At 45.3% G+C, this 13,373-nt stretch overlaps 1 protein-coding gene across 1 annotated transcript; it reads right to left on the minus strand.

The window, feature by feature from the left end:
* Positions 1 to 550: 550 nt before the first annotated feature.
* On the minus strand, positions 551 to 2,208 carry LOC121747257 (anthocyanidin 3-O-glucosyltransferase 5-like). Its single transcript, XM_042141262.1, has one exon. The coding sequence runs from the start codon at positions 2,159 to 2,161 to the stop codon at positions 731 to 733; it is 1,431 nt and encodes a 476-aa protein (XP_041997196.1). The 5' UTR covers positions 2,162 to 2,208; the 3' UTR covers positions 551 to 730.
* Between the last annotated feature and the right edge of the window lie 11,165 nt (positions 2,209 to 13,373).

Below are 13,373 nucleotides of genomic sequence, written 5' to 3' on the forward strand. Positions count from 1 at the left end.
TCGTTGTGTTGATATTTGTAATACAAAAAAAACTCACGAAAATTATCGTATGATAACATAATGACTCTTTTGTTGATATTTTGTCTACAGTTTATTGAAATTTTTGTGAGCTTTAATGTACGTCATTCACTCATTTCAAAATCTAAGGATGTAGATTTAGTCTTAGGTTTAGATTATGATGCTATAAGCCCATAGGAGTACCTTTATCAGGCAATTCAAATATCTCATTCAATGATAACAATAACAGAGTTTCATAATAACCACTAACTAAGTCCATACCAAATTACTAGTATAACAAAATAAGATCATGAATAAAAATGGTTACAAAATACTTGAAATCTGAGTCTTCAACATCATTCAAGTGTTAATAAATAATGAATATTGAATAATTTGTGGAAGCTTGAGATAAAAAAAAAGTTGCTATATCAATAAAAAAAAGTTATACAAGTAATATCAGTAAGATAAGTAATGAAAAATAAATTAAAAAGTACAGAATATTAAACTTCTAAATACTTTTTTCTTATTTTTCTTATGGCAGGGAATTTGCAAAGGCTATCTCGACGGCAAACTAGTGGAATACAAGGTAGAAACTTTAGTAGCAGTAGTATAATATAATGCAACTCAACCCGATATGTCAAACATATGACAGATACTCATCATTTGAAGTGACGAAAACATAGATGCATGATTGCAGATACTTGGTCCTATCTTAAAAAAGTACGCATCCCAATTACGAAATTACATTGTTTCTAGAAGCTACTCCTATTTTGGCAAGCAACTCACACATCGACTCGTGAGATGGCCCACCAAGTTTGAGAGCCTCAGCCCCACTCTTCTTCAGCTGCTTAGCCTTCTCCCTCAATCGCCCACCTTCCTCTCCCTCCATCAACGCCTTCACCATCGCCTCTATCTCCTCCCTTCCCACCACCTTCGACGTCCTCACCGCCACGCCCACCTCCTCCGCCAGCAGGGCCGCGTTCATCTTCTGCTCCGCGTAAAGCGGCCATGCAATCAACGGCACCCCACTGCCAATGCTCTCCAGAGTCGAGTTCCATCCACAGTGCGTCAGAAACCCTCCCACCGCAGGATGGCTCAGTATCTTTGCCTGCGGGGCCCAGTTACACACTAGAAACCCTTGGTCTTTGGTCCGGGTGAGAAAGCCCTCCGGCAAGTAATCCGGCGTCGAATCCTCACCGTCGCCGCCGTTGGTCACCCTGAGAAACGCGTTATCCACGGGGCCTCCGGTGGGGCGGCGGACCACCCAAACAAATCTCTGCCGGCTCAGCTCCAGCCCCCAAGCCAGCTCCGTCATCTGCTGCTGCGACAACACTCCGCCACTTCCGAACGACGCCAAGACTACCGATTCATCCGGTTGCCGGTCCAGCCATTGGACCAGCTCGGAAGAGTGATGGTCCGGCTCAGACTCTCTCACGAGCGGTCCGACCGGGTGAACCGGGATATTGATTACGGACCGGTTCTCCGCGAAAGCTCGGAGGGTTTCGGGTTCCAAATCAACCCAAGAATTGATTAAAACCCCATCGGATGAGGGAATGTTTTCACCTATCTTGAGATACTCGTCGTACTGCTGGTCTTTCTGGTCCAACATTGGGTCAACTAAGTCCTCCGGTCGGACCGGTTTGCAGCCCGGGATATGGATAGGGTCTGTTTGGTTAACATACTCTTCCGAAAATTGTTGGTGGAGAATGGGGCTGTGTGCAAGCAGAGCAGTGAACCAGGCGTTGGAAGGGACGAAGACGTAGTTGGGAATGTTGAACTCGGCGGCGATGGGAAGCGCCTCGGTGCAGAAGAGGTCGACGAAGAGAGCGTGGGGACGGCGGTTCATCATGGCGGAGCGGATGGAGGGGAGGGACACGCGGACCATGAGGCAGAGCTGGGTGACGATTTTGGCGGAGGAATCGACAAGGTGAGAGATGTCCGCGGGAGGGAGCTCCAGAATGTTGACTAGTGGGTGGAGGGGGATTTTTAGGAGGTTCGACTCAGGCGGGGAGACGGTGGTGGTCACTAGGAGGACGGTGACAGTGACGCCGTGGTGGGTTGCGAGGCGGTTGCTGAGAAGGACGACCGGGATGAGGTGACCCATTCCGGGACTTGATAGTATTGCAACATGAAGATTGGCAGAGGTGGAGTTGGAGCCAACCATCGAGTGTTTTTTTCTTCTTCTTGTGCGTTTGTTTCTGTGCAGAAACAAAATGGAATGGTCGTATTTTATACTTCTTTTTTCTTTATAGAATGTCTCGCTTTTTAAACATAATAAGCATCATTCTCTCTATTTTTCCTGATGGTTGGGCGAATTTTTGATGGTGATGAATGCAGGAAGATGCAGATCACGACACAGAGATTTACGTGGTTCGATTTACTGAGGTAAATCTACGTCCACGGGAAGAAAAGAGGGCAGAGTTGTATTGCTTGATCTGTTTTCTACAGCTTACAATACAGACTTGCTATTTTATCTTTTATCTCTAGAGAGCTTAACCCTTCTTTATCTGATCTGAGTTCTATTTATACATTGAACTAAGATCGTGGCTTGCATCACCACTAATGATGGTTGTGAATGTCGTGGAGGTCATGGAGATCCTGCATGGGTCCACTATCCTGCATGAGATCCTGCATGAGTCCACTATCTCTGTGCTTGGTCCACTATCCTGCATGTGATCCTGCATGAGTTGACTATCTCCCAGTTCGGTCGAATACTGAGACCGAACTGCTGAACTATTGCCGAGCAGCTTTAGCCGATCTGAGAGTAGAGCTTGACTGGTCGGCTTTTACCGAGCTGTAGGCTGGGGCCGAACTCTTTGGTAATGCCGAACTGAAACTCTTCCTTGGGCTTTGGGCTGATGGACCGTCACTGCTGTTGGGCTTGTTTAGTCCGTACCCCATCACTACCCCCCCCGAAAAACGAAGTGAATCACTTCGGCGAAGCGAGTCACTTCGGCATTCTGGATAAAGGTACGGGGTAAGTTGATGTTTGTCCTCGGTCTTATGAAGTAAACTCTTCTTTGACCGGACTTGGTTTGTGTCCTAATTTGGCGAGTTTTATCGCTCGGATCGGACTTTCCGTTGTCCTAATTTGGGGATCGGACTTTCCCTTGTCCTAATTCGGCGAGTTTTATCGCGTGGATCGGACTTTCCCTAGTCCTAATTCAGGCAAGTTTTATCGCGTGAATCGAACTTTTGTTGCAGTTCGTTTCAGACGAAGTGCTTGATTCTTAAGCTGAATTGTGGTCTTGTATCCTCTTTAGAAGCTTGGACTTCACAATCGTTGGCTTATTGCAGTTCGTTTCAGACGAACTGCTTGTTTAAGCTGAATTGTGGTCTTGTATCCTCTTTAGAAGCTTTGACTTCACAATCGTTGGCTTATTGCAGTTCGTTTCAGACGAACTGCTTGTTTAAGCTGAATTGTGGTCTTGTATCCTCTTTAGAAGCTTTGACTCACAATCGTTGGCTTGTATATGTTCTAAGAAGGGGATCAGCCTTCGAAGAACAAGATACCTCAGTAACATTTGTAAGAGACGACACGCACAGAGACAGACAAAACACACAGACAAAACGCACAGAGACAAACAAAGACCAAGCAAACCAAAGAAAGCACATTGACCGAACAGGACTCAAGACTGACTGACCGGACTGTCTCTTACAAATGGAACTTCTTGAGGTTGGAAATGTGCCATGTTCGGGGTACCTGTTCTCCTGACATGTGAGCCAATTTGTAAGACCCTTTGCCGAGGACTTCTGACACCCGATACGGACCTTCCCATGTGGGTTCGAGCTTGCCCAGCTTTTCTGCTCGGCTTACTTCGTTGTTTCTCAAGACGAGATCTCCCACTTGAAATTGCAGCTTCTTCACCCTTTGGTTGTAATACCGGGCTACTTGCTCCTTGTACTTGGCTGCTTTTATGCATGCCAATTCTCTTCTTTCTTCGGCAAGATCTAGCTCGGCTCTCAGTCCGTCGTCATTCATTTCTGCTGAGAAATTTAGAGTTCGGGGACTGGGTATGCCGATCTCCACCGGAATCACGGCTTCAGTGCCGTACACAAGACTGTACGGAGTTTCACCGTTGGAGGTTGTGGGTGTAGTTCGGTAGGACCATAGGACTTGAGGGAGATTTTCTACCCATTGTCCTTTGGCTTGTTCTAACCGAGCTTTTAACCCTTTCACCAGGATACGATTTGTTACCTCCGTTTGTCCGTTTGCTTGTGGATGAGAGACCGAAGTGAACCGCTGTTGAATATTCAGCTCTTGGCACCAATTCTTGAACGTCTTGTCGGTGAACTGAGTCCCGTTATCCGAGATGAGGATGTGGGGTATGCCAAATCGGCACACTATGTTCTTCCAGACGAAATCCAATGCCTTCGAGCTCGTTATCGTAGCTAATGGTTCAGCTTCCACCCACTTCGTAAAGTAGTCCACGGCAACGATTAGGAATTTTATTTGCCGAGGAGCTTGTGGTAGTGGTCCTACTATGTCTATACCCCATTGCATAAAAGGCCAAGGGCTTTGCATAGTGGATAGATCGGTCTGCGGCATCCTTGGGATATTTGCATGGATTTGGCACTTCGGGCATGTCTTGACGAGCTGCACTGCTTCTTGTACCAAGGTTGGCCAATAATATCCCCATCTTAGAACTTTTTTAGCTAAAGCTCTAGCTCCGATGTGGCTGCCGCACGATCCTTCATGAACTTCTCTGAGGATGTAGTCCGTCTCTTCTGGCCCTATACATCGTAATAACGGCTGAAGGTAGGACTTTCTGTATAAGACTCCTCCATGAAGTTCGTACCGAAGTGCTCGGCGTGTGATTTTCCGAGCTTCTCTCTTATCCTCGGGCAGTTGTTCTTGATCTAGATACTGTAAGATCGGCGTCATCCAGTTCGGTGAGCTGGTTACTGAATGTACCTCAGCTTCATCAATGCTTCGATGCATCAATTCCTCCACCTTTGAGCTTGGACATGCTGCTAACTTACTTAAAGTATCTGCTCGGCTGTTTCCTGCTCTGGGAATGCGGATTATCCGAAAATAAGAGAAACTTCGGCTAATGCTTCGCGCTTTGTCTAAATATTTCCTCATCCTCTCATCACGGGCTTCACTTGTACCCAACATGTGATTCACTATGACTTGTGAATCACAATGGATTTTGAGAGACTTGATACATAGACTTTGCGCTAGCTGGAGTCCGGCAAGGAGGGCTTCGTATTCGGCTTCGTTATTAGTGGTTGGGAATGAGAACCGAAGTGAATAGGTTACCTCGTGTCCATCGGGAGCGATAAGCAGAATACCAGCTCCACTTCCCGTTTTATTCGAAGCTCCATCTACGAATTCGCTCCAGCAGTCCGGCGACTCTTCTTCGGATTCCAAGGGCTGTGCTAGTTCGGCATTGGCAGAATTTTTCTGTTCGGCAATGACAGGGATTGCTTGATCGAACTTGGCCTCTACAAGAAAATCTGCCAAGGCTTGTCCCTTGATGGCTTTCCGAGGTAGGTACTCGATTGAGTGTTCTCCCAGCTCTATGGCCCATTTGGCGATTCTGCCTGATGCTTCTGGCTTGGTCATAACTTGCCGAAGAGGCAGATCGGTTAAGACGCATACCTTGTGAGCATAGAAGTATGGCCGCAGTCTCCTTGCTGCATTTACTAACGCCAGAGCAATTTTTTCCAGAGGTTGATACCTTGTTTCTGGACCTCTTAATGCTCGGCTTGTAAAGTAGATGGGAAACTGCTTTAGGCCTTCTTCTCGTACAAGCACCGCGCTAATGGTTTGATCGGATGCCGCTAAGTATAAGAAAATCACTTCGGCATCTGTTGGAGCAGAGAGAATTGGAAGCTCGGCTAAATAACTTTTGAGCTCGTCAAAAGCCTTTTTCTGCTCGGCTCCCCACTCAAACTTTGGTGCCTTTTTTAACACTTTGAAGAACGGCAGTTGCTTTTCGGCTGCTTGGGAAAGGAATCTATTCAATGCGGCTAGACATCCAGTTAGTCTTTGCACATCGTGTATGGACTTCGGCATTGCCATGTTCTGAATAACTTGAACTTTTGAGGGATTTGCCTTGAGTCCGTCCTTTGAAACCCAACAACCCAGAAATTTTCCCGAATCTACCAAAAAAGTACATTTTTGGGGGTTGAGTTTGAGGTTGGCTTTTCGGAGCACGTCGAGAGTGGATTTGAGGTTGTCTTCGTACTCCGAAGTGCTTTTGCTTTTGACAACTATGTCGTCGACATACACTTCAACCTGTTTTCCGATTAGGTGCCGAAAAAGCTTGTCTACCATCCTTTGATAAGTGGCTCCGGCATTCTTTAAACCGAATGGCATCTTTTTATAAGCGAAAATGCCAAAATCGGTAATGAAAGCTGTTTTCGGAGCGTCACTCTCATCCATCAACACTTGGTGATATCCTTTGTATAAATCAAGAAAACAGAAAATTTCGAAGCCGATCAAAGCTTCTACTTTTTTATCTATATTCGGAAGGGGATAGCAATCTTTAGGACAGTGCTTGTTTAGATCGGTAAAATCTATGCACATCCGCCATCCTCCTTCTTTTTTCTTGATCATCACAGGATTGGCCACCCAAGAAGGATATTTCACCTCGAATAGTACATCCGCTTTTAGTAATTGGCGGACTTCGTCATGGATGACTTGGCTTCTTTCTGCCGCAAAGAGTCTTTGCTTCTGTTTTACTGGCCGGATTGAAGGATCAATATTTAACCGATGAGTGATTACCTCGGGGGGCACTCCGGTCATGTCCAACGGAGACCATGCAAAGACATCTTTGTACTCCTTGAGGAGCTGAATGGTCTTTTCCCGGAGTAGAGGCGTTCCTGCGAAGCCGATCTTGACCGTTCTGGATGGATCATCTTCGTATAACTGAACGGTCATTGAGTTCGGCTCTGAAGTGACTTCGGTCATCTCGCTTGCCTCTGACTCCGGTTGCTGTGATTGCTATGCTTGATGGTGCCGAACTGATTGCTCGGCACTTTTAAGCGCAATCTGCAGACATTCTTTTCGCTCTCTTTTGATCACCTCGGATGACCGCTATCCCACCTTTAGTGGGGATCTTGATGGTGAGGTGATAAGTAGAGCAAACGGCCCGAACTGTGTTGAGCCAGTCTCTCCCCAGGATGATGTTGTACGGGGACCGAGCTTTCACCACAAAGAACTCGATCATCGTATTGGAGCTTGTAGGCGCTTTTCCCACCGTGATCGGAAGGCTGATAATACCTTCAGGGCGGGTGTCCTCCTGGGCGAAACTTTTCAGAGGAAGTGGAGCCGGACTGAGCCGAGCTGGATCCACTTCCATTTTATCGAAACATTCTTTAAAAAGAATGCTGACTGACGCTCCTGTATCCACAAATACTCTGTGGATCAGTTTGTTTGCCACTCCGGCTTGAATGACAATAGCGTCTTGGTGAGGAGAGATGGCTGGGACGGGATCGGCATCTGAAAATGTAATCACTTCGTCTTTCTTCAGCCTTTTATGTGTTGGCTCCTCTTGATTGGAACCTCTGCGTTCTGCTTTTAGGGACGACTTAGTCTTCCCGGCAGGGAGAGCATCAATAGTCTGGATTACTCCATCATATTGCGGCTCGTCGTCGTCTTCGGGATCCTCATGCCTTTTCGGATCCTGAGGATTGCAGTTCGCACCTCTCTGCCTTTTGTTCTTTTTCGGCTGCTTGCTTTGGTATTTTTTTAACGTTCCTGTTTTCACAAGAACATCAATACCTGCAGCCAAATTTCGGCACTCCTCGGTATCGTGACCGTGGGCTTGATGGAAGGAGCAATATTGATCCTGAGGTCGCCGCGCGGCTGATTTCGTCATCCGCTTTGGTTTTTCGAACATATCGGAATGTAGTTAGAAAATTTCCGCTCTTGACTTGTTTAATGGTACGAACTGAGCGGGCGGCTTCTCAGGATTGAGACGTGGCCCCAATCTGCCTTGTACCGGTGCCCTTTGAATTCTTTCAAAAGGAGTTCGGCGAGGAAGCACCTGGCCGCTTTGATCGGGCTTCTTTTTCTCTTCTCGGGATGAGCTGTCTAAAGACCGTTTTCGACGGTCTGCCTCATCCGCACGGGAAAACTGGTCCGCAATGTCCCACATTTCTTGAGCTGTTTGCGGACCGCACTCCACGAGCTTTCTGTAGAGAGCTCCGGGCAGGATTCCATTTTGGAATGCCGAAATGACAAGTAGATCATTGAGATTATCTACTTGTAGGCATTCCTTATGGAATCTCGTCAGGAAGTCGCTGATCTTTTCGTCGCGACCTTGACGTATAGAAAGCAGCTGAGCCGAAGTAATTCGGGCTTCCGCTTTTTGAAAGAACCTCCTGTGGAAAGCATCCATTAGATCTCGGTAGGATCTAATGCTGCCTTGAGGAAGGCTGTCGAACCACCTTCTGGCGTTCCCGATGAGCAGCTCGGGGAACAGCTTGTACATATGGACCTCATTGAGACCCTGGTTCGCCATATTATATTGATAGCATCCCAAGAAGTCATGAGGATCCACTAGCCCGTCATAAGTCATTGACGGTGTCCGGTAGTTCCGCGGCAAAGGAGTTCGGGTGATATCGTCCGAGAACGGAGTCTTTAATGCTCCGTACATGGCGAACCCGACATCTCTTCGGTACGGAGGAGATGGAGTTCTCCTGTGGTTCCGGTACCGAGGAGGAACAGGAACATGTCGGGGTTGAGGATTCTTTCTCCTGGAAGACACGTCACTACTGCGGTAGTGACTTTCATGTCTGGATGAGGAGGGAGAATCCGCCGTTGTCTTCTCCGGCTGTTGGCTCTTCTGCAGGAAGGTTAAGAACTCCTCCTGCTTCTCGGCCAAGAACAGCTTGACAGCTTCATTTAAATCGGGCTGCTGGGAAGACTCGGTGCGATCTCTCCTGGAGTGGCTTGTTCCTTCTTCGTGAGAACCGGAGGTAGATGTCTCCCGAGGCCGTTTTTCAGACCTGCGAGCTGGACTAGCTTCCTCACGGTTATCACGAACGGTATTATGGGTGTTATGTGATCTGGTATGCATTTTTTTTTTTTGGGGTGGAAAAAGGGTCAAAAATTCGCTTTATCACAAATTTGGTTCTCTGTTTCCCACAGACGGCGCCAGTGATGGTTGGGCGAATTTTTGATGGTGATGAATGCAGGAAGATGCAGATCACGACACAGAGATTTACGTGGTTCGATTTACTGAGGTAAATCTACGTCCACGGGAAGAAAAGAGGGCAGAGTTGTATTGCTTGATCTGTTTTCTACAGCTTACAATACAGACTTGCTATTTTATCTTTTATCTCTAGAGAGCTTAACCCTTCTTTATCTGATCTGAGTTCTATTTATACATTGAACTAAGATCGTGGCTTGCATCACCACTAATGATGGTTGTGAATGTCGTGGAGGTCATGGAGATCCTGCATGGGTCCACTATCCTGCATGAGATCCTGCATGAGTCCACTATCTCTGTGCTTGGTCCACTATCCTGCATGTGATCCTGCATGAGTTGACTATCTCCCAGTTCGGTCGAATACTGAGACCGAACTGCTGAACTATTGCCGAGCAGCTTTAGCCGATCTGAGAGTAGAGCTTGACTGGTCGGCTTTTACCGAGCTGTAGGCTGGGGCCGAACTCTTTGGTAATGCCGAACTGAAACTCTTCCTTGGGCTTTGGGCTGATGGACCGTCACTGCTGTTGGGCTTGTTTAGTCCGTACCCCATCATTTCCCCTACTTTATTCTCTTAATTTTATTTACCGAACAATAATGCATAAAAATTATTTGTCGAATTAAAAATAGAATGAGACCGAGTACTATTCTAATAGTACTACTCCCTCCGTCTCGGCTAAGATGATACATTTCTTAGCCGACACCGGATTTTAGGAGTTATTGACTAAAATGTTTAATTGGAGAGAGAAAATGTGGGTGTAAGTATTAAAATAGAGAGAGAGAAAGATGAATATTTTAATAGGAGTGAGAAAAAGTGGTTGAGTGTATTAATTGGAGAGTGAGAGTTTCTAAAAAATAAATGTGTCATCTTAATTAAGACAAACTAAAAAGGAAAACGTGTCATTTTAAGCGGGGATGGAGGGAGTAGTATACTAGTATATCGTTTATTTACAATATGATACGGATATTTTATCAAGTGATATTAAAATATATGTACCTTTTGTACCCTGAACTTGGAAAGATAACGAAAAATAAATGTTTAATTTATTTTGGCGTTTGGAACGGGGACCGATGAGGGTTTGTTAAACGCAAAACACACTATTAGTATTAGGTCCCTTATGATATTAATAAAATGATCTCAAGAAATTACTCTTATTGATCAGGTTTTAAATGATGATTTTTAACAACAACCAACCGTCTTTATGTATTAAGAGTGGGGAGCTTAAAGATTTAAAGCGAGCCGTCGTAGCTATTCGTTTTACATATACAAGCTATGATCTAAGAGCACCTACAGTGGGGTGGACGATAGGCCGCCCGATGCCTTGGGCGCGCCATCGTCCGCCACTGTGGGTGCGCGGACGATGGACGATGCGTCGTCCTCGCCCAACAGATAGTCCGCAGAGGAAGCGCGGACGATGCAACGCGTTTTTTTTTTAAATTCGAAAAATTCATTTATATAAATACCCCCTACCCCACATTCATTCGCAACATTTTCATTCGCTTTTTCACTCTCAATTTACACTAGAAAATGGATTCCGGTGATTACTTAAGTCCCAATAGTCCGATGTTTGGAGGTGGTGCACGTTGGCCGGGTACACAACCTGACGAATATTGATCGTTCGACCCCGATACGCAGTACGATCCCGAATTCAGTACGGATTCGTACGGTCTGTCTGACATGGAGCCGTCTCCAACTCTCCCCGCCGCCGCCTCGGCCGCCGCCCCTCGGCCGCTGCCGCCCCCGCCAGAAAGAAGCGGATCAAGTACCGGGCGTACAAGTTGCCACCTCCGGCAACGAATGAAGAGTACGCCCCCGGGAGGACCAACTACCAACCGGATGAAACCCTCGTCTTGGCGAGGTGTTGGGTGGATATCTCGGAGGACCCGGTATTCGCGAACAACCAAAAGCAGCTTGCGTACTGGGAGCGCATCGCTGAGCGCTACAATGAGGCGAAGCCGCCGAGCGCGTACTAGCGTCATAGGGAGCAGCTCCGCAAGCACTGGGATCAGGTTAAGAAGCAAGTCAACCTGTTCGCGGTAGAGTACGAGAAGTGCTCGAGGGAGCAAGGAAGCGGCGAGAGCTTGAGCAATGTGCGCGATAGAGCGCTGTTGTCGTACCAATCCATGTACGGCGACTTCAAGCATTTTAATGTCTGGGCGCTCTTGAAGGACAAGCAGAAGTTCCAAGGCGGGATTCTGCACACCGGTGCGACAAAGAGGACGAAGACCACCGACATTGGTGGTTACACGAGCAGCGAAAGCGGCGCATATCCGGTGGACCTCAACCGGACGTACACGGGGATGAGAGTTCCGGCACACCGATGTCCTCCCGGCGTCCCGTAGGCATCAAGGCTGCGAAGAACAAGGGGAAGGCGAATTCGACATCCTCCTCGCAAGCCGCCCCCCATCGCCGATCCCGACCCCGACGGCACTTGCCTGCGCGGAGTTGGCAACGGCCTCGATGACGCAGACGTTGTTGGACACGCATAACGCCCTCATGAAGTGTATGGACCCGGCCAGAGCCGAATACCTCCAGGGGTTGATCGATGAGTTGCGCTGGAAGTTGGGACTTTTGTAGAGTAGTCAATTTTTTTTTCTAACCCGTGTAACTTTTTTTTAATCAATGTAGTATTTGTCGTTTTTTAGTTAATCGTTGTGTTTTTTAATTAGTTTGCATTTATATTTTGAAAACATTTAAACTAATTAACAAAACAATAGTAAAACCTATATGGCGCCACACTGCAGGTAAAAGGATAGGTCATAGGAGGATAAAATGCTGACGTGGCGGTGCATAGGGCGGGCTTTAGGGCGCCCCACTGCTGATGCTCTGACAACCCGGACATCAGTTGGGGAGAAACTTCAACACTAGGGCAACCACCAGTTTGGGAGAACCTTCAACACTAAGGCAACCACTGTGTATTTATGTGGTGTCTTCACATCGGAGTCATATATAAACTTATAATAATGAAATCAATAAACACAAATTTTGTGGCTCATTAAATGTGCCAGGGTTGCATTGCAAGAGGTTGCCGTCACATAATGAAGTGAAAGAGGGCAAGCTAGCGCACCACAAACCTTCCTCTTCTACTCAAATGGAGTGTTGTGGTCGACGGACCCTGAAAATATTCAATCAGTTACTTCTACAATATGATTTGCAATAATCACTTTAAACTAGAAGATAGATTAATACCCCCTCCGGGCTCGTCACAAAAAATAGTCTCATTTGTAGACGACACGGATTTTAATGAGAAATTTGTAAAGTAAGTGAAAGGAGAAGACAAAATTGGTGAATTAAGAGAGATAGAGATAAAGGTGAGTAAAGTATGAGAGAGAAACTTTCTATTTTAAGAAATGAACTATTTTTCGTGGACATCCCACAATGGCAAAATGAGACTATTTTTTGTGGACGGAGGGAGTAGTACATTTTTCTTGCATTTCTTTATACAATAAGTAATACTCACATTCAGTAGTAGATCCACATGAGAACAAAGGGGTACAAGTGTACCCCAAAACGTATCTTAACAAGTGGTGTAGTGGTAGAAAGCTCTGCTATATTTAGTAGAGACGTTGAGTTCAACTCTCACCCACTACATATTTTTGTATCATTTAACATTTACCTTCTTATTTTCAGCATTTATGGCCTCTAAATCATGTTATCTCCCTCTAATATCATTATATATATTTTTTTCATTTCTGGAGTACATCTATTTATTTAGCTCTTCTATGTCTAATATATCTCATTCCTCTAATATCATTATATATTTTTTTCATTTCTGGAATACATCTATTTATTTAGTTCTTCTACGTCTATTATATTTCATTCTTATAAACCATTTTTTAATTTTCTTCTAGTACAATTCATTTTTTTCATTTCTCAAGTTCTTATGAGTTAGTATAATTATCATCTAACACATTTAGTTCTTATCTTTTGAGTTAGCAACTTTTAAAATTAATCTTATTATTTTTTTAGAACAATAGAAAGTGCTTTCAATTCCTAATATATTTAAGTTTATGTAAGAAAATCTATTTTAAATAGGGAAGGTAATAATACCAATAAGTAACTCACTTTACATACGATAAATATTTTTAATAAAAAAATATACTCTATACAATATGATTGAAAAAATCTATTATAAAGAAGATAAAAGATTCGTTGAATTTTGAAACTTCAAATCACTAAGATTATTTATCGTACCTCAAACAAAAAGTTCTGAA

The sequence above is a fragment of the Salvia splendens genome, chromosome 9 (genome assembly GCF_004379255.2).
Source record: "Salvia splendens isolate huo1 chromosome 9, SspV2, whole genome shotgun sequence".
Taxonomy (NCBI): domain Eukaryota; kingdom Viridiplantae; phylum Streptophyta; class Magnoliopsida; order Lamiales; family Lamiaceae; genus Salvia; species Salvia splendens.